This window comes from Polyodon spathula, chromosome 18 (genome assembly GCF_017654505.1).
Source record: "Polyodon spathula isolate WHYD16114869_AA chromosome 18, ASM1765450v1, whole genome shotgun sequence".
Lineage (NCBI taxonomy): Eukaryota > Metazoa > Chordata > Actinopteri > Acipenseriformes > Polyodontidae > Polyodon > Polyodon spathula.
The window spans coordinates 4,416,642-4,440,609 of NC_054551.1; the positions used below are offsets into that span (position 1 = coordinate 4,416,642).

Sequence of the window (23,968 nt, forward strand, 5' to 3'; positions counted from 1 at the left end):
AACTTAGAGCGATAAGTAGTTTCAGTGCGAAAAGTTGGGTTTTCCTACAAGAAACTACAAAGAGTTTCTACTAGGGGTACTGGGTTTGTTTGTTTTTTTTTTTCCTGAGAACCATGCTCTTTATTTAGGAGACAGAGGAATAGAAAACCAAAGAACATGGCCAAACACTGTTCAGTATTCCCAGAGATAGAAAGCATCGTCTTCATCCTCAAATTATTTTTTTTGTCTTTTATCTATTTTTTTTTTATTTTTTTATTTTATTTTATTTTTTTTTTTAATGATGGAAGAGTAAACATTTTCTCAAAAAAGTCTGTAAACAAGAGGGCACAACCTGGGCACCTCCAAAACAAAATTGAAAGCCTATTGAAAGTGCTGTACCCTCCTGGCTTGCAGGTTGGGTTGCAAGTCACAGCTGTGGCCAGTTTGTTTATTTTCTTTTTTACACTGCAGAGCTAAATTCTTTAGTTTTTAAAAACACAAATGGTGCAATACTTTTTTTTTCCCTTTTTTTTTTTTTTTTTTTTTTTTAAATCAAAATCCTATCCTAAATCAGCATTTATAACTTGATCTTAAACTTCACAATACCACAACAAGGTAGGCATACATCAAGGCATAGTAGAGGAGACACTTAACATCCTTGAGTAAACATTTACACCTGAACTGCAGCCTTCTCTGATATTGCAGATTATACAGAGAAAAACAGATTCAGTGCAAAGTTTAAAAATAAAAGCTCACTATCAACAAAAAAAAAAAAAAAATGATGTATACATAATGTGCTTTCTAAGCAGTTTTTTTCATATGAATATCTGGAAGTGTAAATATATACTTTTTTTCACATTATAGTATTGGCCTGCGTGATTCAAGTATTCAAACTGATATGTTTTGGGCTAAAACAAAAGTGGGAAAAATGTGCAGAAAAGTAACTTGTTTCCACAGGTTAACCCCCTTTGTAGGTGAAAAGTTCAAACTAGTGCTTACCACCACCCACCCACCCCACCCCCCCCAACTTATTACATCTTGAAGTCACAGTTCTTATGTCAAAAGGTGAAAGGTTTTACATGGACTCTCCACCTAGGTGGTCAACAGGGAGGAAAGCGTTGATGGGCGACGGGCTGTTGATTCCCCGGGTGTCGTTGCTGCCTGGGGCCCCCCATAGGCTAGTGGAATATTTTGGGGTTCCCCAGAGCGAAGTGCCATGGAGGTCTCCACTGCCAGTTGCCGACAGTCCAGCACCATTCCAGTGATTCAGATCATTGCGGTTAGAGAATGAGTGGGAACCATCAATAGAGCCCATTCGGTTGTGACTGGATCCCAGAGCCTGCCAGCCAGGGGAGGGAGTCATAGACTGGCCTTGTGCAAAGAAACGACTGATCTCCTCTTCACTGGCAAATTCAGCAAGAATAGTAGTGTTCCCTAAAACACACCTGAGAAACAAAAAAAAAAAATCATGAATGATGAAGGAACACTTTTCACCAGGGTTAGGACTGGATATATTGTAATTTAGGAATATACCAATATTTCGGTTAACCCTTAAGGTACACAAGGAATTCAGCAGTTTTTCAAATGGTTTCTCCTTGAAATACATTTGAGAGTGACTCTTATATCATGAGGAGGAAACTAACAATTTGGATGACCAGCTCCAACCTGTCAGTACATTTTAAACCCTCTTTTGTGCACCTCCTCGCACAAATAAGGATAGCAATTTGTTTGTTGGACACATATCCCTTGTACCTTAAAGGATTATAAAATATAGATAAACTTACTGTGAGCAGTTAAGAAACACAACCTTCATGAATTTCAAAGAATCTTTTTTTTAAATATTCATGAACAAATATAAATAACACTCTGGAAAATGAGCTTGTACAATAGACAGAAATGAAATAATCATACATCAACTTTACTGGTAACTTGTGTTAAACAGTTGTTTAATTTCCAAATCCTCACAGGTTTAGGATGACTCAAGCATCTTCATTAACTCTTCATAACCGTTAAGCCTGAAGTCTATTCATCTGACAGTTGGTATCTTGTTTCTCTAACTTGTACACTGGTATGTTCAATTATGTGGTAAATCGAACACACTTCTTTATTGGTGGAAATTACAGGGTTCATCCGTTTTGGAAGTAGGGAATCGTGCTTTACTTACATGTGCAGAGATTTTTGTGCCTTGGCTGCCTCCTCCTTCGAACTGTATCGGACTAAAGCATTGCCGTGGGGCAGATTAAGGTGGAATGTTATCAGTGGACCGTGCTGCATGCACAGTGTTCGCAGGGTGGAGCCGTCAATCTGTCAGAGGGGAATTGAATTGGTATGAAAATGTGCACAAATGTTCATAATGGTGGTGAATTGAATCCCCTCCCAACTCTGTTCGCCGACTACTAAAACAAACATTCTTATACTTTGAATTTCAAGTTACCACACATATAGCACATGCAAATATTTTGATCCTTAAGTTAATAAAAATATAAAAGGTCCAAAACTAGTGTGAGTTCTATGTCCCTACCTTTATTACAGCACTCAGAAATGACTCACCTGAGGTGTAAGATTTTTGAGAACAAGCCAATTGGTTGTTCTCCCTGAGCTGTTATCACTCCAACTGGAACCTGCAAGCAAAGAAGTAAAATCAAACAAATACAGAAATCACTTATACTACCCATTCCATATAGAAAGGACCAACAAGCAGGCTGATTTATTACTTAACCCACTGTCATAAGTGAATACTACTGGAACCATTAGTAATTACACACAAATTTTCAGGTTTCTAACGAAATGTACAACATCTCAATCCCACCAGGAATCATTCCAGTTCTTACCAGGAGTGTATCTCGAGTCAGAATTCCCCCATCCTCCGCCCAGGCGGAGCGAGTTGTTTTCCCAGGAGGAAGGAGGCTTTTGACCCGTGAGCCCAGGCGGTGGGCGAGACGGAGCAGTGATGTTTTTAGGTGGCAAAGGAACCTTCCACAGCTCATGAGCCAAAGAAGTGTTTGTGATTGGACCAGGTGGCCAAGTGGATTTGGAATCACTGTTTCTGGCTGTAAGGAGAGATAAACGTTATTGAACAATGGGACAGTGTTTCATACAAACAGCATGTATACGGGTCTGACTTGCACAATTGGTTTGTGCTAAGGGATCTTACCCGAAGTGCTTTGTGCTGTACTGCTGAGGGAACCACTGTAGGCACGAATGGATGACCAGGCACTAGTTGAAGGCAGCGTGGTGTTCAGAGATGAGGTTGCCCCTGCAGTGAAACAATTCAACCAGTTTTAGTGTTTGCAAACAAAAACACACCACCTACAGTATTAAATATATTTAGCACTGGGCCAGCATTGAATGCAACAGCATATTGTGTCATGTGTCGTATTGCCCAGATAGATCTTGCAAATAAAAAGGTGTCCTTGTATCTTTCCTCCCAATCAAGAATATAAAAAACATCCTCATACCATTATTCCTGTCCCTGAGGTGATCAACGTCCCGAACAGTATTAATAGAGAGATTATTTATCACACTGCCAGGAGTGACGTAAGGGTCAGTTTCAGGGTCAATGTTTGGATATCCTTTCCATGGCTCACCAGGGCGAAATTCTAAGACAAAACAAACCAGTTACAGATATGGCTTCCAAAATCCTAGCAGTACTTAGCATTAAGTATTTAGTAATATGATCTATAGATTACTACTCAAGGGACCAAGCTAGGGAGGAAGTAAAAGGCAGTTTTACCTGGCGGCCAGTTGACATTGCTAGAGCCGTTAGGCGATTTGGCACGATTGGGCCAGCCGTCCCCAACACATCCAGGAGGGCTGGCAGGAGAGTTGTTCATGAAGTCATATGGACCGAAGTGAGACTCTTCAAGCCGAAGCCCGGTTGAAATAGCACCTGTAAAAGAACCATATAAAAAAAGACTTATTACTCTAAATGTAGTCAATGACTGGTACTCATCTCCATAAAGCCCATTTAACAAATACAACTGGATTAACATTTATTTGTATCTCCTTAAGAATGTTAGTTTTTCTGACCACTGACTTAGCATGTTACTTTAAATACTTCCATATACATCAAACTGAATTAAAAAAAGAAATAGCAAATGTCCCAAAAACTGTAACACACACTAGCAATCACTGCCTATTAATTCAACAAGCTGCTCATTACTAATGCACATACCAGGTTTGCTGGAGTTTTGATCTAATGATGTGTTAACAGAAATGTTATCCAAAGTCCACTTCTTCAGTCGGGACTGTGGCTCTTTATAATTAATACTGCCAATATCAAGGTTGTTTACATTCAAGTTTGAATTCAAGCCTGGAAAACAAAGGTGGTAAAAATGTATTAAAGCATGAAACTATACATGGAGCAGAAAGCTATCTGACCAGAACATTCCATCCTAAGAGACATGCCTGCTCTTGGCACATGGTATAGTTCTTGATGAAGCACATTTAAAAGATGGAAAAAAGCCAAGAGCCATGATCTTATGACAGAGCTGAAAATCTGGAAAAGCATAAGAGCCAATTCTTTTATTCTCTTCTGATATTGCATAATTCACGTAGTGTACTCATTTGAAACATGTTAATTTCAGGAAGCATCACTTGACGTTTAACCCAGCAGTGATTACGTAATCTTAAATTTTACATCAGGGGTGCACAAATCCACCAGGAGGCACTCAGACCTTAAGGATCAGAATTTTACACCTTATTATTACAGGCTATCTAGCCAAATACCGATAATGAATACTCTGGTTGAAAAGAGGAATACATTTGACCCTGCAAATTGAGTAAAATCATATTTATTCACCTCTTGCTGATACAGTACTTTCTTGGCTGGCATACTTCTTCCCTGCCCGTTGATGGATGGGCGAGACTGGCCCTGGATGGCCATTAGTGAGTGGAGGACTAAGATGGCTATGATTGTGATGTATGCCAGTGCCAGGAGGGTAACAGCCTGGCGCAAGATCATGGCCAGACATCATGGGGTGCTTCAGAGCAACAGACTGTCCTAAGTTAGGCTGGGGAAACCCACCTATAGGAAAGCTATTGAACGAATTGAGTGTTGGCGGCTCTTTTTGCAGCTCATGGTGGGGCATGAAGTTTTCCAGGAAGGACTTCATGGCAGGCTGATGGAGTTGTTGCTGCTGGGGGTGAACCTGCTGTTTCATCAGGTTGGGGTCCAGCTGGCGCGGAGGCTGCATCATCTGCTGGGGCATGCCGAGTGGCCGACCCTGCAGGAGAGGTGTGCATGTTAAAAACAGCAGTGCTAATTTACAAAATTGACTAGTAACATCTCAATTACTAATGGTTACTACTATGCACAGACAGATTCACTGTTCCTATAATTGCTGCGGTCACAAGTACCATAACATACTAAAATGTGCTAACTGAGGTGAATGGAAATAGCATTTGTAACAATTGTTTTGTGTAAAATGAGACACAGTATCAATACTAATGATAAATAGATCTTACTTGCTGGTCATGTTGCAGACGTCCACCAGATGGCATACTTCTCTGATTTTGAACTTTCTGTTGCTGCATCAAGAGTCGCTGAAACAGACAATATCAGAGACGCAAGATGAGGGTGCCAGCTCATTCAATTTTCACGTCACATATAATGACAGAGTCACTGCCAAAATACAGCCCACAAGCTTGGATCACATCAAACCAGCAGTGTGATTTTAATAATGAATCTGGTCCAACCACTTCAGGTTATCTTTACCAGATAAATCAACTAAAGCAAGTGCCAAAACACCTGTACATTAAGATTGTACTTTTTTATTTTTATGTTTGAAAGCTTTCTTACCTGCAGCTGAGAGATCTGTGAGAGTTGCGATAGCTGGTTTAACTGGGAAAGCTGGTTCAGCATGGCTACCTGCTGAGGGCCAAAGAGCGGACTCAGGCCTCCGTTGTTTGGTGGATACTTCAATAATGATGCTGGAACCTGAGGAGAACAAAAAGTAACAGAAGAGATTTACATTTATTCACTTAAAGAATTTAAAACAGATTAAAAAGAACTCATTAACTTGTAACCTCTGTCCTAATATGTCTTAGCGGCAGACAAAGGAGAATCATTGTGATACACCTTTCACATGGGTAACAATACAAATCTGCACATTGCATTGGTAAGAGGAATGCTGTCAGCAATGGTTTAAATTGGAGGTATCATGCACATTATTTATTTAAACAAGATGGTTTGCATTTTCTGTAAACCACCACTTTAACATGGAGTAGCACAATGGACCCTGTTCTCTACCTGAGGGGAGAGCAATGGAGGAGGCACTTGAGCACGGAGATTAGGCTGAGATGAGTTAAGAGGTTGTGCTGGAGGCTGCTGCATGCCCCTGGCTTGTGCTGCTGCATTACTGCCACTGAACATATTGGGATTGCCATTCTGGAGTTGGTTAAAAGAAAGATAAGATGACACTTGCTACCACGACCAAGTGAGAAAATGACGGAACGATGGGCAAGAAATTAAACTTTGAAATGAATTTAGCAATACCATCCAAACATTTTCCTTGAAAAACCTTTTTCCTTATCTCATTAAAGTAAACAGACCATTAGATTCCCATGTAATGTAGTCACCCAGAACAATCCCTATACCAGCCCCAAAAACTGTGAAATAATCCAAAAATATATAATGCAGCAGATAAAACTTGGATTCCTAGCGGGTCATATCAGTTCACATTTCCTCCCAAATCAGATACTATTTTTTTTTTTGAATTTGGATAGTAAAAAAAATTGTATTACTGAGTATACTCCAAGGCTGTACTACGCTTATTTATAATTAGAATATAATAAAACATGTACTGGAATGACCCTTGAGGAGTAGAGTTTAGCACTCTTTAATGGAGCTGTGCTGTTATAAACTGGAAACCCTATTGCTAACAGAGCAAGACTCACCTGTCTAACAGAATTCAAGTTTTGGATGCCCAGCCCTGCCACAGAGCCATGGGTCTGATTAGGTAGTGCATTGTTTGAAGGGGGAAGCTTCATATTTTGATTAGAAACAAACTGTACATTTTGGGGTTCTTCTGCTACACTGCCATCGTGCCCAGACATGGCCAAAGACAGCTGCACACATCACCCGCCAGAAAGCAAGTAGTAATGGTTATACAGCAGCATCAGGATTGGAAGTGGAGAGATGAAAGCCCAGCATCACCAAGGTGGAAAATAAAGGGCAGCAGAAAACAGAAAACACAAGTTAGAATAACGCGCCAAAAAAACACTACCGCTACAGGCTAGAGAAAGGCTGGAAATGAAATAGAAGAGCTCTGTTACATTTAGACAATTCATAAATGCAATAGCATTCTTCCTCCTCTATTAGCCAATATTACTTAATCTTCCCATCAGGAGAGTGCAGAAAATTGAGGAGGACACTGACTTTAAGATACAGAGCATCAAATGAAACTTATCACTATAGTAACATTTATTTCCGAAAAAAAGAGGTATAAATGGACACTGATGATCATTCATCCTTGACCATGACACGCTCGAGTGACTGACTGAAGCATATGCATTTAATCACCTAATTAGTGAGACAGTTCATTGGACTCTGGATATGGAGTGATTTCAGCTGTTGAATTGCAAGTTTGAATAAAAAAGAAATAAAGAAAATCACAGGAAAAACAAACAATATGCCACATCTGTCAAGAAAACAGCGCCTTCATGCAATTCGGCATGCTGGAGGCTGGACTATAGCAGCATGCTGTGGCTCGTCACCTTGGGTGCTCACAGCCAGCAATTTCAAACCTGGCGAGATGGTATAACCAGACACACACTGTCAATGACAGGCAATGAACTGGGGAGACCAAGAGTCAAAACACCTGCCCAAGATCGACAGATAATTTTGCAGCATCTTCATGATGTAAATTGTTAATCAGCACAATACAAAGTCACTGCACCTGTGCTAAAACAGAGTTTGTCATTTTTCAATTATATCTAGGTGAATTTTATCCAAATAAGTGATAAGTTTCTTTTGATGCTCAGTATACATTTTCTAAACTGCCAATTACAATATGACCCAAGCATTCATTTAGCTCATATCTAAAAAATGAGTATTATTGTGCATTATTTACCTATGTGAAAACATGAAAATAATTAACCTAGCTTCAAGCAAATAAACACAAACCTTATCATAGTAAGGGCTGCGTTCCACGGAAGACTCTTTGGAGATCTGTGTGCGGGAGCCAGAGCCCTTTCCCATAACAATATATTCTCCAGCATTTAGACCATGCTTATCCATGTCCATTCTCTTGTCATGCAACATTCCTGTAGGAGAGATGGGTATTTACATTAGATAGTTACTATGAAATAATTCATTGGGTTTAAAAAATATTGGGTACCGATAAAAAACACACCTCCAGACATGTCCATCTTATTGCTCTTTAGGGCTTCTTCAGAAGAATCCCTCTGTAAAAGAAATTACATTTGTTCACATGTACAGCATAACAACCACACACAATTTAAGAAATGGTCTTATACTTACAGAGAAACCAATACTAGAAAACTGCTTCACAAATTGATTCATCCATGCATCATCCTGTTTGTTCTCTCCTTTTATTGTGCCCTAAAAAAAAACATGTTATATTACTGAGGTAATGGCTGCAAGACTCAATTTGTGCAATAAAAAATAAAATCTGTACAGACCAGATTGGCCAAGTACAGACACCTGACCAACACTCTCTAACTTCATGTAAATAGTCAAGTTTTATCAGATTGGATGAGAAAGATATAGAATTTGGACATGTAATCATAAGGGCACTTCATATATCCCGTTTCAGGAGATAAACATCTTGAAATAACTTTTTTTAAATAAGAGTTCTTGGGTGTTCTACTGTAGTTTTGACCAGGCATGACATTTGTCTGTGGAATTTCTACCTTTGGAGGCATTTTCTTCATGCAAGGTGGCCAGTTTGCATACTGGTTCATCTCCTGCGAAGGGTTACTGTTCCACATTCCAATTTCCACGTCCTCCTCCTCCTCCCAACTGGGGTGTCGAGTCCCTGGCATGGACATTTCATCACCACACCAGCCATCTTGCATAGGTTTAGGTCCTAGTAAATAAACACAAATAAAACAAATAAAATCAATAATGCGGCTTCAGTTACTGTAGACAAGCAAGTTAATACTGAAGAAATATTTCACAGGTATTAAAACAGACTTATTCAGCTGCTACCAGTGCCACACTAGAAAAGCTGGTTTCAGACACATGTACAGGCAATATAAGCCACTTCAAAATACAATCCAAATAATAAAACAAAAAACACAAGACTCCAAAAGAGCTGGCCTTAAAAAAACACAACTAACCTTAGTTTTTTTTTTTTTTTTTTTTTTTTTTAATGAATAGACACTACGGCTGTCTTACCGGGTTTATTTTGAGGCTGTTGCCCGACTGGAGTGTTACTCCAGCCAGCAGTCTCGTTACCAGCCTCTCTCCAGCAGTTACCAGTGTCCACGGGTTTGCCCCAGGCAGATGTTCCATTGTCTACAGTAGTAGGTGGAACGGGTGGCTCTCCCCAAGATGATTCAGACTTCGACTGAACACCATAAGGCTCTCCCCATCCTTTGGTAATTTGTATTAAAAAATAAAAAAGATAGTGTTTAAATGAAGTTTCAAGCTGCCTAACACTCACCAACACAAGCAGTCAGCTAGCTACTTTAGGCCATGATTGTTCCTATGAGTGCGCACATACCAAAAAAAAAAAAGCTTCAGAAAGACAAATCTGCAGAGGTTTGGTATACAGCAGATTTCCAGTTTTGGGAAATTAAATAAAAGCAAAAATATAATACACAATGCACACTGGGTTTATGCATTAAAATGTTTCCAATCTTCTTGAGAAAGGACTGAAACTAAAAAGTGTATGCCCATTGTTTTAAGTTATTTTTCTGGAAACCTAGTACTAGGTAGAGAAAAGACAATTGTCTATAATGATGCACAAACATAGACCTTTTCAGAACAAAAACGCATACCTTTAAATTCTTTTATAGATTCAGTTTGAACAGACTAAAGTACTGACATAGGACCTGTTCCAATTAAGTTTGACATTACCTTTTAAATACCTATTAAACAATAGCCCCCATTTTCCATTTCATGTATGCACCAGACACACTTAAAACTGACTGATTACACCTGCCTAATCTACATACAGGGTTTGTTTACACAAACCAGTTACTGTAGACAAGCAAGTTAATACTGAAGAAATGGTCTTTAAAATGTAATTCCCTCCAGAGATTTTTTTTTTCAATTCTCCTTACACCTCATGCTTCAAATTATTTTTAAAAATATCCCTCTCTACATAAGTTTTCTGCTACTCATGTTGTATCTAAATGACTGTAGCTTCAGTCATTTGATAACTCAGACCTATTTCTCCCCACATATAAAACACTAACTATGCAGGCTAGTCATTTGTTTAACCAAACAAACCCTTATAAACTACACAATAAAAAGCCTAGTAGATACAAAGTATGGTGGTTTAAAAGCTTCAAAACACAGATCCCCCAGAAGTACTTTGTGGGCAGCTCTTTAGAGCTGTTCAAGGTCAATAGATGGGCGCTTTATACATTTTTGTGGGTTGTTGCTAAGCAGTTAGTGTGAAGGAGTTCAACCTTAATGATACTCCACTAGAAAAAATCGCAATTATCTAAATAAAGAAATACATCTGTACCAACAATGGCTTAAGAACTAATTGACAAATATTGTGTATGTTAACAAAATAAATAGATACAAAATAATAAATAAACTTACCAGGGCCACCACTGTTCTCTTTGTTCGGCATGGCACTTGGCGGTGGTTGCTGCAGCTGCTGCTGCTGTTGTACCTGTGCTTCCTGTTCAGATCCGCTAATGCCGTTAGCAACATTTTTATTCCACATGTTCACATTTTTGTATTTATATTTGCTTGGGTCTCCCCAAGCAGAGGTTCCATCATCAATTTCTATTTTGCGCCGGATAGTCTCTGGCGACGGTTCCTCCCAGCCTGTTGGCTCTTCCTCCTTTGGTGCGGCTGGCACTGGCCCATTTTGCCAGCCCGCAGGTTTATTGGTGGCAGATGAAGATGAGGACGGAGCTCCTCCCCAAGACGATGATCCACCACTGACATCCTGTGGCTTGTTCCAATCAGGGGAATTACTTGGCTTTGACTGCTCTCCCCAACCTTGGGGCTGATTATTAGGCTTTGACGGTTCTCCCCAAACTTGAGACTGGTTATTGGTTTTTGACTGCTCTCCCCATCCTTTGGGCTGGTTAGTCTTTGATGGTTCTCCCCAACTTTGAGACTGGTTATTAGGCTTTGATGGCTCTCCCCAGCCTTGGGGCTGGTTAGTCTTTGACTGCTCTCCCCAACCTGGAGATTTGTTATTAGCCTTTGCAGGTTCTCCCCAGCCTGAAGTATTATTTGGGTTTGGATTATTACCGTCACCCCCACCACCAACTCCACCTCTACCTCTACCTCCTCCCCATGTATTAGTACCAGAACCAGGTCTACCTGGTTCACTCCAGCCAGAAACTGATCTATCACTGTCACTATCCCAGCCACCAGAACCCGATTTCTGAGGCTCTCCCCATTGGTTAGCTTTTGGAGCTTCCCCCCACTCCTCACCACGAGATGGAACTCCCCAACCTTGCTTTGATTTCTGTCCTTCTACCCATCCCGGTTTGACCTTTTCTGCATCATTCCAGGTAGAAGACTTATCTTCTTTGCTACATCCCCATGATTGATTGCTCTTGGTGACTCCTGTAGGAGCAGAAGTAGATTTGTCATCCCAACCCCCTTGGCTGCTAGAGCCTTTGGTGTCTCCCCACCCTGTGGCAGGCTTTTGATCCGCCCACCCAGATACTGATGAGGTATCTTTGCTGACTGGGCTAGGCCCATCCCCCCACCCCCCTGAGTTAGAAGTCTGGGAAATGGCACCTCCCCAGGCCCCTGTTCCAATATCAGTCTTTTTCTCAATTCGCATTGAAGCTTCTATATCCCAGGCAGTGTGCTGTCTGATTGGAGTCTGACCCCAACCAGTGTTGGAAAGGACACATGGGTCTAAGTCCGGTCTGTTCAAAGTACTCTGGATTAACCCTTGTGGGTCAGCTTTTCTTCTGTCACGACCCCTGTGTCCATCCCCTTTCATTTTCTCATTTTGACTTCCAGTGCTTTCTGTGCTACCCTCACTTTCCACATTAGTAGCCGTAGATTTGGCCCATACACTGTTCTGCTCATTCACTTGGGAAATCACAGAATTCTGACCACAAACAGCATCGTCCTCAAGGGACTTCCATCCATTTGTTCCCTTCCTATTGCCGTTCCCATTCATGCCATCATTGGAATGCTGATTATTCGGCAGGTTGTTCCATTCCCCATTGGATAAGTTAGTGCCAGTGTTTGAAGAAGCGCTTCCCCAGGCTCTCTGAACCCCTGCTGAGCCCACACTGTTCCCCGTTCCCCATGCCATATTGTGGGAGTTGACTGTACCAGATTCCCACGCTCCCCCTTGACTGCCAACCCTGCTACTATTCTTAAAAGAAGCAGCGTCTGCTGCTGATCCGTTCATCGCAGACTGCATTAGAGTTGAATTCACAGTGTCACCAATTGACTGGCCTTTAGGGACTTGACATTTGTCTCCAGAGTAGTTCGTGCCTGGCACACCCCATGTCGTACCATAAGACCCGCCATTAATTCCCTCACCATTGTTATACTGAGAAATGGAAGTGCCATTAGAAACTGCTGAGGCCTGATGTTGAGAAGGGTTTACTGTGCTCATACGCCAGGCCCGGGGCCCTGTAATGTTAGGCAGTTCATTCATCTGCATTGAACCAGTAGAGTTTGGTAAACTAGAGGTCATCATGTTAGTAGTGTTATTTGGTCCATTCGTTTCAGTGTTAAGGTTTTGAGGTTGACCGCTTAAAGAAACCTTCCTTGTACCATTGAGTTCAGATTCAGCATTTTCCTGAAGGCTCCCCCAGGATCCATGGATGGAACAACCCATGTTAGAGCTAATACTCTGATTGTTGGGCATTTGACCTATGGTGCTACGTTGAATATTGGTGCCATTATTCCCACTTCCCACAGGTCCTTGTGGATTATGCCCATTGTTTTCCAAAACAGACCAGGCACCATGGTTGGCATTTGGGTTCAAAGTGCTTGGATTTACACCTCCATTGGTTGAGGAACCTAAGTTACCCCATGCATTTATTTTACCATGACTACTTTCAGCTAACTTACTGTTGGGACCTTCCACAGAACCTTGACATGTGCTTAACATCGAGCCATTGGATAAACCCCATGGCCCATTAATACTTCCATTGTCGACATTATTGCTGCCATTTCCAACCGTAAAATGATTCTGAGAACTGAGTCCGTTGCCGTTTCTTTTGCCATCATTGTCACCAACAGTGTTCCCAGATGCCATTATACTAAGGTTTTTCTCGGACCCAGAGCTTGAGGCAGAGTCAGCGTCCATACATTCTGAAGCCAACTCTGGGTCACTACCAGTGATTGAAGGCCAGGCTTCCTTATCACACCCGTCTACAATAACTTTGTCCCAGTTGGTGTTGGAATCGCTGCCGGAAGAACCAGGTCCCCAGTGGGAATTTTCATAATGTGATCCCAGACCACTGTGATTCAAATCTAAAGAGAGCGAGAAAGGAACACAAATGCTGCATTTAAAACTTAATTTGATCATGCAAAACATTTATAACACTTGGGGTGGGGGGTGGGGGGATAATTGAAGTCTTCAGAAGCAAGGATTTTGAACACAAGTCTTCATGCAATAGCTTTATACTGACCAATACACTCACTGGCCTGCCAATTTCCCTATATCTTATCATTGCAAATACACTGTCTTTAAAGTAAGGAATAATATGTGGAAAACAAATTGGTGCGAGGTTTTTGGCATATAGCTGCAAGCAAGGTGCAAAGTGCAGAAAAAACAAAACAAAAACTGGTTTGCAAGCCATGATTGAAACATAAAGGCAGGACTAAAAACTTATTTTATTATAATTGCTAGCTTGTGCAGATTAATTTAATAGCGACGATCTGTACACTACAATTATAAAACCTGCCAGTACACTGGTTAACTGCACAGCGAGGCAAAATTAATTTGTTCTGTGAAGTCAATGCCCAGTATTCCCGAAGGTGCTGTGGGGAAATGTCTTTGCCCAGCTACAGGAGGACCTGCCAGTGTTGCAGGCTCTCTCTAAACAGAGCCCGGAACCATTTAAACAACCACCTTGCTTCTCCTTCTACACAGAGAAATGCGTCTGCAGACACAGCAGCATTCGAACAGAACAACTCATCTGTCGCCATTTTGTAGAAGCAGTAATACAATACAATATCTACCGTGGAAAGAAAGAAAAGGGCACAGTAGCCAAGTTCAGAGTCCTCATCGGCTTTATTAAAAAAATATCCCGTTCAGGTCTGACTTCCATAAGCGGGTACATCAATCTGAGAAAAAAAAAAAAAAGAAAGCCTTCCATATCTGCTAGACTGCTAGCTATTCCAACTTGCTCTGCAAGATGGCTGCCAAAGCTCCCTTAAGAGCTCATCTTGTAATGCTGCCAAGTTAACTAGATTCACCTCCCTTCACAACGGAGTAAGCCACATTGACAAATATTCTCCCCAAGACAAAGGTTTATGCCTGCATTAGGCACTGATCTGTACCTCTCTGAAGGCGAAGCACCAACGACAGCCAGTGTTTTTTCTTGCAAATTTGAAGGTGAACTCCAGCCTTTGCCATCAGTGCACAGAACTCGATACTGAAATGCAGCCAACAGAATCTCAGCAACAGCAATTAAACACCACTGCGCAGGCTTTTCTGCAGACGTCCTGAAAATGGCAGAGTTAACGCTGCCAAACCTGCACGAACCCACACATCTAACATACGCTTTTAGTCAAATATTTTTGAACCAGCTTAGCTCGTATTGTATTTATAAAAAGGAAAGCGCTGAAAGCACAGGACAAGTTGATCACAGAAAACAAAACAAAAATGTTTGCTTTACTCAACTTGTCTATCCCTCTTAGCAGTACTTTGTTTGGTCTTAAAGGAACAGAACACCACAAAAAGGTATTAGTGATAATACTATCAAAGGGCCCTGAAACAAGCCATTATTGGCCAGCAGAGGGGGCTGAAAACTTAACCACTAGCCAATATTCACACCAATCACCAGAACACCTGCTTGTTGTCTTAATGGAGATTGTCAGACCCAACTCCAGACTCATAACAGACTAAATGAATACTAATTGCAAGAAATATAAAATTCCAAACATGAACTTCCTTAAGCCTCGACGTTACAACATTGTTCGCAAAGACTGTGAATGGATCGGTTTCGGTACTAAAATATGCATTACGCTGTAACTTATTTAAACCAGTCACCCATACAAAATCAGAGGGGGGGGGTCTAAAGACTAAAATAAACAGTAGCACAAATTGCAAATTTAAATTTCATTACAAGAAACAAATTGCTTCTTTCAATGCCAAGCAAAGCTTGTTTCACACACACACACACAAAAACCCCCACTATAAAATAAATATCTGTTGGCATCTCAAATGTCTTTAAAAGACAGCTCATTTTTCATTCTTATAACCTTAACATTTTCCTTTAAGCTGAATTAAAGTTATAGAGGTGTTCTATCTGCTGGAAAGCAAAACAGATGATATGTATGCAGTATGAAATCAGCCAAATAAATAATGTACCCTACATGGGCTGACCAGACATTGTGAAGGCATTGGACCAGATACATTAAGCAGTCTGCATCATCTTACAAAAAAATGAAATAGTAAAACAAGTAAAAGGGGCAATGATATCAATTTACAATATTCAGTCAGCCTTTTAGTATGAATTTGATTCAATATATGAAATACAATAAAGGAAGAATTTGTTTCTTTCAGAATAGTTTCTCTCCCCATTTCACAGCTACTGTACAAACATGCTTAATCCATTCTGCCTGTGTAATGTCACCTAAAATATACACTTTCCCCATGAAGTATAAATTTTTGCAATTGTCATTATCAAAAAAAGCAGGTTTATTAGTGGGAAAAAAAACAAACAAAAAACCTTCTTGCCACATAACCGACTTAAACCAGCTTTGATTTGCATTTATTTTCAGTATCTAACAAGATATGTATTGATTGAATAAAACAATACATGTGAATCACAATGCATGGGGGTACACAAAACTAGGATGCAATGCGTGTAGTGTATATTTAATTACTATCACACAATACTAAAATGGCATGGAACAGTGCTAGTTTCAGATGATGTGAAAATGTGACAAAACCAGGCAAAAATACTTTTTAAATGAATGAATGCATCCATCACCATACTTATTTCAAATGACCAATCCCCACAAAGCACCAGGCACACAAATCACCACAAAGAGGTGTATAGAAAATAAATGCGTCTCATTCACCTGACTGGTTAGGGGAGTGGCTGACCAAATCCCGTATGGGGGGCATGCCTATGAGAAAGCAAGACCACAAGAAAACGTTTAGGAGAAAGTTGTTCTGGCTGGCTGCTAAACTTTACAGAGCAGTTGCTTTAGTTAGTACTTTAACAGTTTAGTACCTCTTAATTTCCTTTTATGCACACACTACACAGGTACATTACAGCACATGTCTTAGGATGATACTGTACTTGCAGTCAATGAAGCTTCATTCAAACAATCTGATTTTAGGCTTATTACATAAAGCTGGGAGAGAGGAGTCAGCCTGAGATCTATTGAGAACACCTGGAGTTTTAATTAAAAGAACTATGTTCTGATTTTCAGAGTACAGATAAAAACAAAACTATTCCTGTAACATACCAGAGCAAATAAAAGTAGAGTGTCGTTTAAACACTTAACTACACACTTGTGGGGAAACCTAACAGCAGCTGACTGAGAAATAGACGTTAAAATACTGAAGTCTTTAGATATGAGTTGTATCTATTCATAAGTAAAAAGGCTGTTTCTAATGCTCTTATTAAAAAGGCAACAAGCAATAGATTGCTCACCAAGCCTAATGCTCTCCCATTCTCATACAACCCTTAGTTGCTTATAATAAAAAATATACAGGATGTCATTTGTTAATGTGTAACCAGAGCAGACTAACTTTGCAATTCATACACCATAACCAAAAGCAGGCTGCAAAATAACTTTCCTGCCCTCTGGCTAAAAAAAATGTTTTTAACCTTTTACCAGCGTGCATAAATTATCCTCTATGTTGACATGGACATTAAAAAAAGCACCTAGAGGCCAGGAATCAGTGAATAAGATTGATACAGTACATTCCAAAATATTCCTAAATTATGTTGTTACTAGCAAATCTAATAAACTGAGACACTCCCTAACCAAGAGAAAATCTTGGTTACACTTTGGAACTAATTTGACATATAAAGGAGACAAAATATTAGGCCTTCCATGTTTTTTTTCTCTCTTTAAAACAATTTAAAATGTTGATTAAAAAAATATTATTGGTTCAGAGGAATGTAGGGGATAGAGGAGGTGGTTTATGTTGGATTATTCTGTCTGAAATGCTTAATAGGCAAATTAAATAAAATTGCAATTGTGATGCATGGTTTATTTTTATTAACATAATATTAAAAAGTTAACTGAGATGGATAACAGGACATTTCCAACTCATCAGTCCAGAACATATGCAAGTCTTGGTAACTGAAATTTTTTTTTTACTTGAATATGAATTTTTTGAATATTTTAATCTGGGTAATTAAATGCAATGGGAATAAACTTATCATTGAAACCAACAATGACACATTTCAGCGACACGCAATTCATCACATCAGTCTGTCTATTGCAGTTCATGTAAATAGACTCACTACCTTGCCAGGCCTGGGGGCAAGAGTGATACATAACGCACACTTGATTCACAGGTGCAAATCACACTTCTTGTTTGCTTTTCACTGACAGAGTCATACTGTGCAGCAACTTGTGAATGAAACTGTGTGGATCCCTGTACCTGTGTGGTTGTCTTTGTTGCCGTTCTGCAGCGGTCTGTCACTGGCTGGCGGTGTGGTCACGGTGCTCCTGCTGTTCAGAGCTTGGGCTCTCGCTCCCAGGTTTGCAGCAAGGATAGGTAGTTGCTGACCCCGTTTCAGCAGCTGTTTCTGCTCGTGGTGTCGGAAACGTGGTGGAACTTCGCGGGGCGGGTAGCGAGGCGAGGTTTGCGGCTGGCTGCTGGCGGCTGTGGCCCGCTTGGCATTGCTGATGTTGCTGGTTATAGCTGAAGTGCCGTTGTTAGGGTTGGCAGGCTGAGGCTGGCTTGAACTGGACTTTGATTCTGGCACTAAAGAAGAAGAAGAAAAAAAGTAAACATTAGAAAGTAAAATGGCTGACTTTAGTTAGATTCATAAAGGTGAAAAACCTTTAAATGGCTACCAGATTAAACAAGTTTTTGAAGTTACTTAAATACAAACATGAACAATATTTAGGTTTAAATTGGAATTAGAAATATTCTGCCTGAAATTACTAACCTTCATTTTCTTACAAAACACGAACTTGAACGGCTAACAAGCCGGCATAGCTTAAAACTGGTGTATCAATTGCTATCTTTCAATGGACACAGGAAATGCATATTTATTTCATTCAGCCTGCTGCTGCAAGCCTACACTATCCTATGCATCCCCCCTAATCAGACCTAATTCTACTCAATTTCACAGATGAGTGGAGAATGACAAGCAGCAGGCAGGAAAACAGCCCAGACGTACATCGGTTCCAGAACACCAGAGAGACTGGGAAGCGATTCGCTTTAATTAGAAAAACCAACAGGAAGTAAACGGGCTGTTTTTCCGATAGGAATCATGCAGAACCAACATTGCTGCAGCTAGAACTGCTGAAAAGCACTTTGCTTTATCTATGGAAGATGAATATCAGTTTAACAATAGCTATACTTGTGAGAAGACTATACCAGAAGCCACTGCACACACGCCAGCCATTATAAATCTTAATTTCAACTTGACAAATTATTTTCGGTTACATATTCGCGTTTATATAATGCAAACAAATCTACATAAAACTGTTAGTTATCAGTAATGCAATTTAAATTTGTAATACAAGACCTTCCACAAGTTTAATAAAGGAATTTCTTCAACTTGCAGAAATTAATCATTAAAATGTGTTTTATCAGGTTAGGGGTTTTCATCCTATCTGAGTAGCTGAATGCAATTATACAGCTACAATGAATTGAAAAGAAAAACAAATCTGTTGCACAGGGCACTAAATCTAACTTTCAATGGATTAATAAATGTCACTGACTAAAACGACATTATTTTCTGTTGACTCAATAGGGAGTGAAAATGTACAAAGCTCACCAAACGCAACAAATGCATGATATGGGGTTAATGTTTAATTTCAGAAAGAATTCTGGAATACCTAACTATGGCAAGCAACACAAAAAAAGAGACAATGTGCAAGTAAATCACTGCAGAAGTCTGTTTCACATCTTGAAAAGGCAAGGATTGGGCTTTCACAGGTCTACCAATTTTCCAGCATCTGACCACTCAAAGGATTCCACCTGGGGGCAATGTTCTGGTCATATGACTCCAATATAAAACATGATTTTTTACCCACTACTTGAAGACTAAGAGACCAGGAAAGAAAAAACATGCTTAACCTTGATCAGAAAAAAAAAAAAATCCAACAACTTCCATCTGCAAGGCACATGTATCCAAGTACAGTAATAGACTTCACTTGCAGAACAAATCCAACACATGAATATTCAGTCAGATCCCTTTCAAGCACACTGACCTGAAGCTGCAGATTACGGAGCATTTGGAATTAGTGTGGTCTAACAGATTTAACAGTATTGGACAACCCAGACATGAAAAAAGCAACTTCTCTCCATTAAAACTATTTACAGCACTAAACACTTAAGTATCATAGTAGTACTTCGTTTCTATTTGTAGATGGTATGTACTGACACTATAAAACTTTAATCTCATAACTACCAAGGATCTAGTTTGTTAAAACATAAGCTTTTTTTTTTTTTACCACTCAGCCTTGAACCTATCCCTTGCAGTCAGAAGCACTGCTTGCAGTTTTTCAACATTCATTGCCGGAACCCTGTTACAGTCTTGGCAACATCAGCCAACATAATTAAGAGCTTTATGTAGCAAACTTGATTCTTGCTGCATTTTCACTTCAACGCAGTTACCGATAAGGGAGAGACCAAATGTTAAACAAAGAGAGATCCAAATGTTAAACAAAGTCAGCAGTGACTATCTGTTATTTAGCTTGCTCTATAACAATTACACTTTCTACAAACTCTTCACTTAGTTCAGAAATGCTTTGGATTTATGCAGAGATTTTATTGCCTTACCCCTGACATTTCATACAATCTCCATGAGTCTCTGCACTTAAAGAACCTACTGTATGGTCGTCAGCGTTTGCAAGACACAAACCGAGGACCCGATTAATATTTACATAAATTAAGAAACAAACCTGAATGCAAGAAAAAACAAAACAAAAAAAAAGCTGCAAATAGAAGAGGTTTTAGGCCGCAGTTTAATAGGAGAGATTCCAAAGACAGTCGTTTCCAACTTCTGTTGCTTTTCCACTCTGCAGATTTCATTAGAAAATGGAGAAGCATGGTGTCATTTTACTGCTACAAGAGCACTGCTTGCCAACTCCTCCTGTTGTAGGGGCCCAGAGAGTGACTTGAGCTTAGGAGAAGGGGAAAAAAAAAACATTTCGGGCAGCTGCCTACACAAATCTACTGCAGATGGAAAATTGCTTCATCCCAAATAGATCCACTTTCAACTAACAGAAAAACAAACAAGTAAATAAAATGGCAGCAGCAGCGGAATACTTTGCATTTATGCAGATTGTCCATGCTGCTCCCCCTAGACCAGTGTTCCTGTTTTGTTTTAATTGTACAGTAACCCACTTCTTTGCTTTTCATGCACCAGAGATGTCAGCTATGGAATGCTAAAGGGCAAGCAGAGCAAGTCTGGCTTTCATGCCGGCACACGTAAGCTGCAGAAGTGGTAGAAATTTTGTTAAAGGAAAAAAAGGAAAGAGAGAGAGAGAGAGAACTGTACCCATGGCTCAAAATAGCAAGCTGCTCTGGATAACACCTTTATTGTTTGTGCACTTTAACTCTTGGCTGACAGTGTACTAAAATACAAAGATTATGTACAAAGATGTTTTCCTGTTGCTTTTCTAAAATGACTGATGGCGTGCTCTGTGTACTACATAACTGGAATGAAAACATACCAGCACATCAAAACCTGCAGTCATTGAAACAAGCAGGTTTGTCTTTACAATTGGCTAACAAAACAAAACAGTTCTCTCCTTGTCCTATCTTGACGCATAGAGCTTTGCACATACCTAACATTCAAAACTATTGACTTATTCTACATTTGGGTAAAAGGCAGGTCAAAGAAACAGATTCCAGTTTAAATGCTACAACACAGAGAAAAAAAAGTTTCTTAGCTTCACAATTATGTAATTAATTTCTTTGTATTTTTTTTGACCAATAACTTCCTATTCCATAAATTAACACATTTATAAACAAAGTAACACAACTTTCACTCAAGTGACACAGGGGTCATCTGTACACAATTAGTTTCCGGTACGTTGTTTTAGGAAGCAAACAATTAATAGGGATGATGCATGTTATCAGGGATATATCACACGTAACCTTAAGCAAAACGCAGCCAGACAATGCAAACTACATCACTATATAATGTGTTTATAAAAAAATAAATAAAAGGAAACTAGCACAAACTTCATCCTTTAAAAGGCTGCTTCAAGTTCACAGGAATAAATACAAATACACATTTCTTGCAGGGGATTTATTGAAGGTCTCCTGAAATAATTTACAGAACGTAACAAATAAAAATATTTAAAAATGGGTAGTGTGGCCATCTCATAGAACAGCAAACTGCCCAATTAGTCACAATTTAAGCAGCTTTGGGGGGTAAAGGCTGAGACAACTAAACCACATGGGAACAGCACAGACATCAAATCAGATCAGATTCCACAGCCCATGCTGGACTTGAACAGGCAGGCAACAGGTCAATGTAGACACCTACTCCCCTGATCTCTCTACATTACACACAGTTCACAAATACGTGGTCTACATGGAATTAGGTCTGGGTATAGGCATCAACGATACCTATTGCGATATGCATCACAATACAGTACATTTTACATGAAACAAATCACACAGTTATCTCATTTGCTTGTGCAAGTGTTTGCAATAACACTAGTAAAGAACTTTTGGTCCAATAAGCTTCACAGCCAGTTTTGCTTTTGTTTCCTATTTATTCTTTAAAACATATATTTTTAAAACAAAATTACAAATCAGGGCTCCAGGCAAAGTTTTTGCCTTAGGCGCCTCTGAGGCCAAAAAAAAAAAAAAACTGGTCAACAAATCCAATTGCTGGAGCCACTTCAGGAGCAAGTTGGTTGCTACCATATTCAACTGCTTAAAATACAACAACTTTGTTAACATACTAAAGCGATACTAAAACATTAACAATGTCTGTACTCGCTCGTTTGTTGCCTCACTCTGCTGAATGGTTAATATACGCAGCTGATGACTGCAATGAACTCGGAATGTATATTTTAAATATTTTGCAAGTGTTGTGTCTGGATTCGTTGAGATGGGAAATAGCATGCTGCACCCCCCATGCTTAGTGTTACTGAAGTCCTGATCTGACAGCATGTGACACAGATAGCTCTTATGATTACATGTTACTTTACTTTTCAGTAAAAACAAGTTTAAAAATTGCAGCGAGTTGGTTCTGCTGTTTCCGATATTAAATACTAAATTTGTACACAACAATCGAACATGTTTGGCCCGTCACAACATGAAACGGGGGGTTCTGTATGCTGCTGGTGTTAATACAGTACCTAACCTCACTTGCATGCATTTGTATAAAATCAAATTGTTATTTGTTGCTGTCCTTCACGCACTTCAGTTTATTAAAACATGTGAAATGCGTTTTGTACCCCTCACAGACCGACACCATAGCGCATTCAGAAATATTGACACATGCTTTTAAAGGCAGAGGCAGCATTTTTGTGTTACAGGCGCCAATCCGCCTAACCCCAATAAAACTCTTTACAATTCTTCTTGTTGCATTTGCAACCATTTCAGTCGCAGTCTGGAGCCCTGCAAAATAAATAATTATAATAATAATAAAACTAAAATAAAAATGTTCAGTTATTGGAAACAATTTTCAAAAGTTCTCAATCTAACAAAAAATAAACTGTTCTTAAATGCAGATTCTTTTTAAAAACAAATAAAATTACTTTGTATTTAGATTTTTTTTTTCTTGACGAACACCAAGTGATAGACAAGTCCTGGTTTAGTGCACTTCTGTGTGCTGTTACCACATCTCTAGCAGTGGAGAACTCTGTCAGCAGAGACTGGTTCCTGGGATGCACAGGTAATGCTTTGACACAGATAGATTTCAACGATATAATGTTTCTAGTGTAGCTTGTGCATTCGAGTTATTACACCTTCATAATCTGACGGCGTCTGTAACTGATGGCGATGTGCTGTCGATCTGATGGTATCATGGATACTCAAGACAGGATATATTCCCTGAATACTTGATTAGAGCCTTACACATTTTTACAAACAGCGCGACAAAGAACAAGAGAGTCCACACTGGACTTTAAACCAGCCAAAGCAGGCCGCCCTGATGAGATTATCAACATTAATAACCTGCCTCTGTTCAGCTTCCTTTTCACTCAGCTGCCGGCAGGTTTGACAAAAACACCCTTAAAAATACATGCTACTAAATAATACTCTATCAGTGTAGATGCGATTTAATGCATGCTCATGTTAACAGATACAATGTTACTTTACTAAAAAGTTGGTGCCAACTTATACCTTGACAGAATATTGTACAACATTGATCTTGCCTACCTTTGTTTTTTTGTTCAGTGGCCTGAAAAAATGATTAAAAGAAAAGTTTAGAAACAAAGATAAGAAAAAACAAAAATACAAAAAAAAGGGAAATACAAGCTGTTATCACTTGGATAAGCTTTTTTGAAAAC

The 23,968-nt window shown here is 39.5% G+C and overlaps 1 protein-coding gene across 13 annotated transcripts in view; it reads right to left on the reverse strand.

Annotated features, from left to right (window-relative positions):
• Nucleotides 1-88: 88 nt before the first annotated feature.
• The window catches only part of LOC121331040 (trinucleotide repeat-containing gene 6A protein-like), a 106,116-nt gene continuing 82,236 nt past the window's right edge, over nt 89-23,968 (reverse strand). For 5 of the 13 annotated variants that reach the window (XM_041278154.1, XM_041278156.1, XM_041278157.1 and 2 more), the window contains 22 exons: nt 23,838-23,859; nt 17,916-18,242; nt 16,373-16,420; nt 10,721-13,591; nt 9,341-9,538; nt 8,854-9,029; nt 8,462-8,542; nt 8,334-8,385; nt 8,105-8,244; nt 6,877-7,047; nt 6,230-6,367; nt 5,780-5,917; nt 5,446-5,523; nt 4,781-5,204; nt 4,154-4,291; nt 3,713-3,868; nt 3,438-3,578; nt 3,134-3,235; nt 2,811-3,029; nt 2,530-2,600; nt 2,144-2,283; nt 89-1,424 (listed from right to left, as the gene is read on the reverse strand). In XM_041278154.1, coding sequence (XP_041134088.1) covers nt 1,055-1,424; nt 2,144-2,283; nt 2,530-2,600; nt 2,811-3,029; nt 3,134-3,235; nt 3,438-3,578; nt 3,713-3,868; nt 4,154-4,291; nt 4,781-5,204; nt 5,446-5,523; nt 5,780-5,917; nt 6,230-6,367; nt 6,877-7,047; nt 8,105-8,244; nt 8,334-8,385; nt 8,462-8,542; nt 8,854-9,029; nt 9,341-9,538; nt 10,721-13,591; nt 16,373-16,420; nt 17,916-18,242; nt 23,838-23,859 — 6,201 coding nt within the window. In that variant the 3' untranslated portion in view covers nt 89-1,054. Of the gene's footprint in view, nt 1,425-2,143; nt 2,284-2,529; nt 2,601-2,810; nt 3,030-3,133; nt 3,236-3,437; nt 3,579-3,712; nt 3,869-4,153; nt 4,292-4,780; nt 5,205-5,445; nt 5,524-5,779; nt 5,918-6,229; nt 6,368-6,876; nt 7,048-8,104; nt 8,245-8,333; nt 8,386-8,461; nt 8,543-8,853; nt 9,030-9,340; nt 9,539-10,720; nt 13,592-16,372; nt 16,421-17,915; nt 18,243-20,395; nt 20,559-23,837; nt 23,860-23,968 lie in introns of those variants that run through there. The other 8 variants (XM_041278159.1, XM_041278152.1, XM_041278163.1 and 5 more) reach the window with 8 other exon arrangements.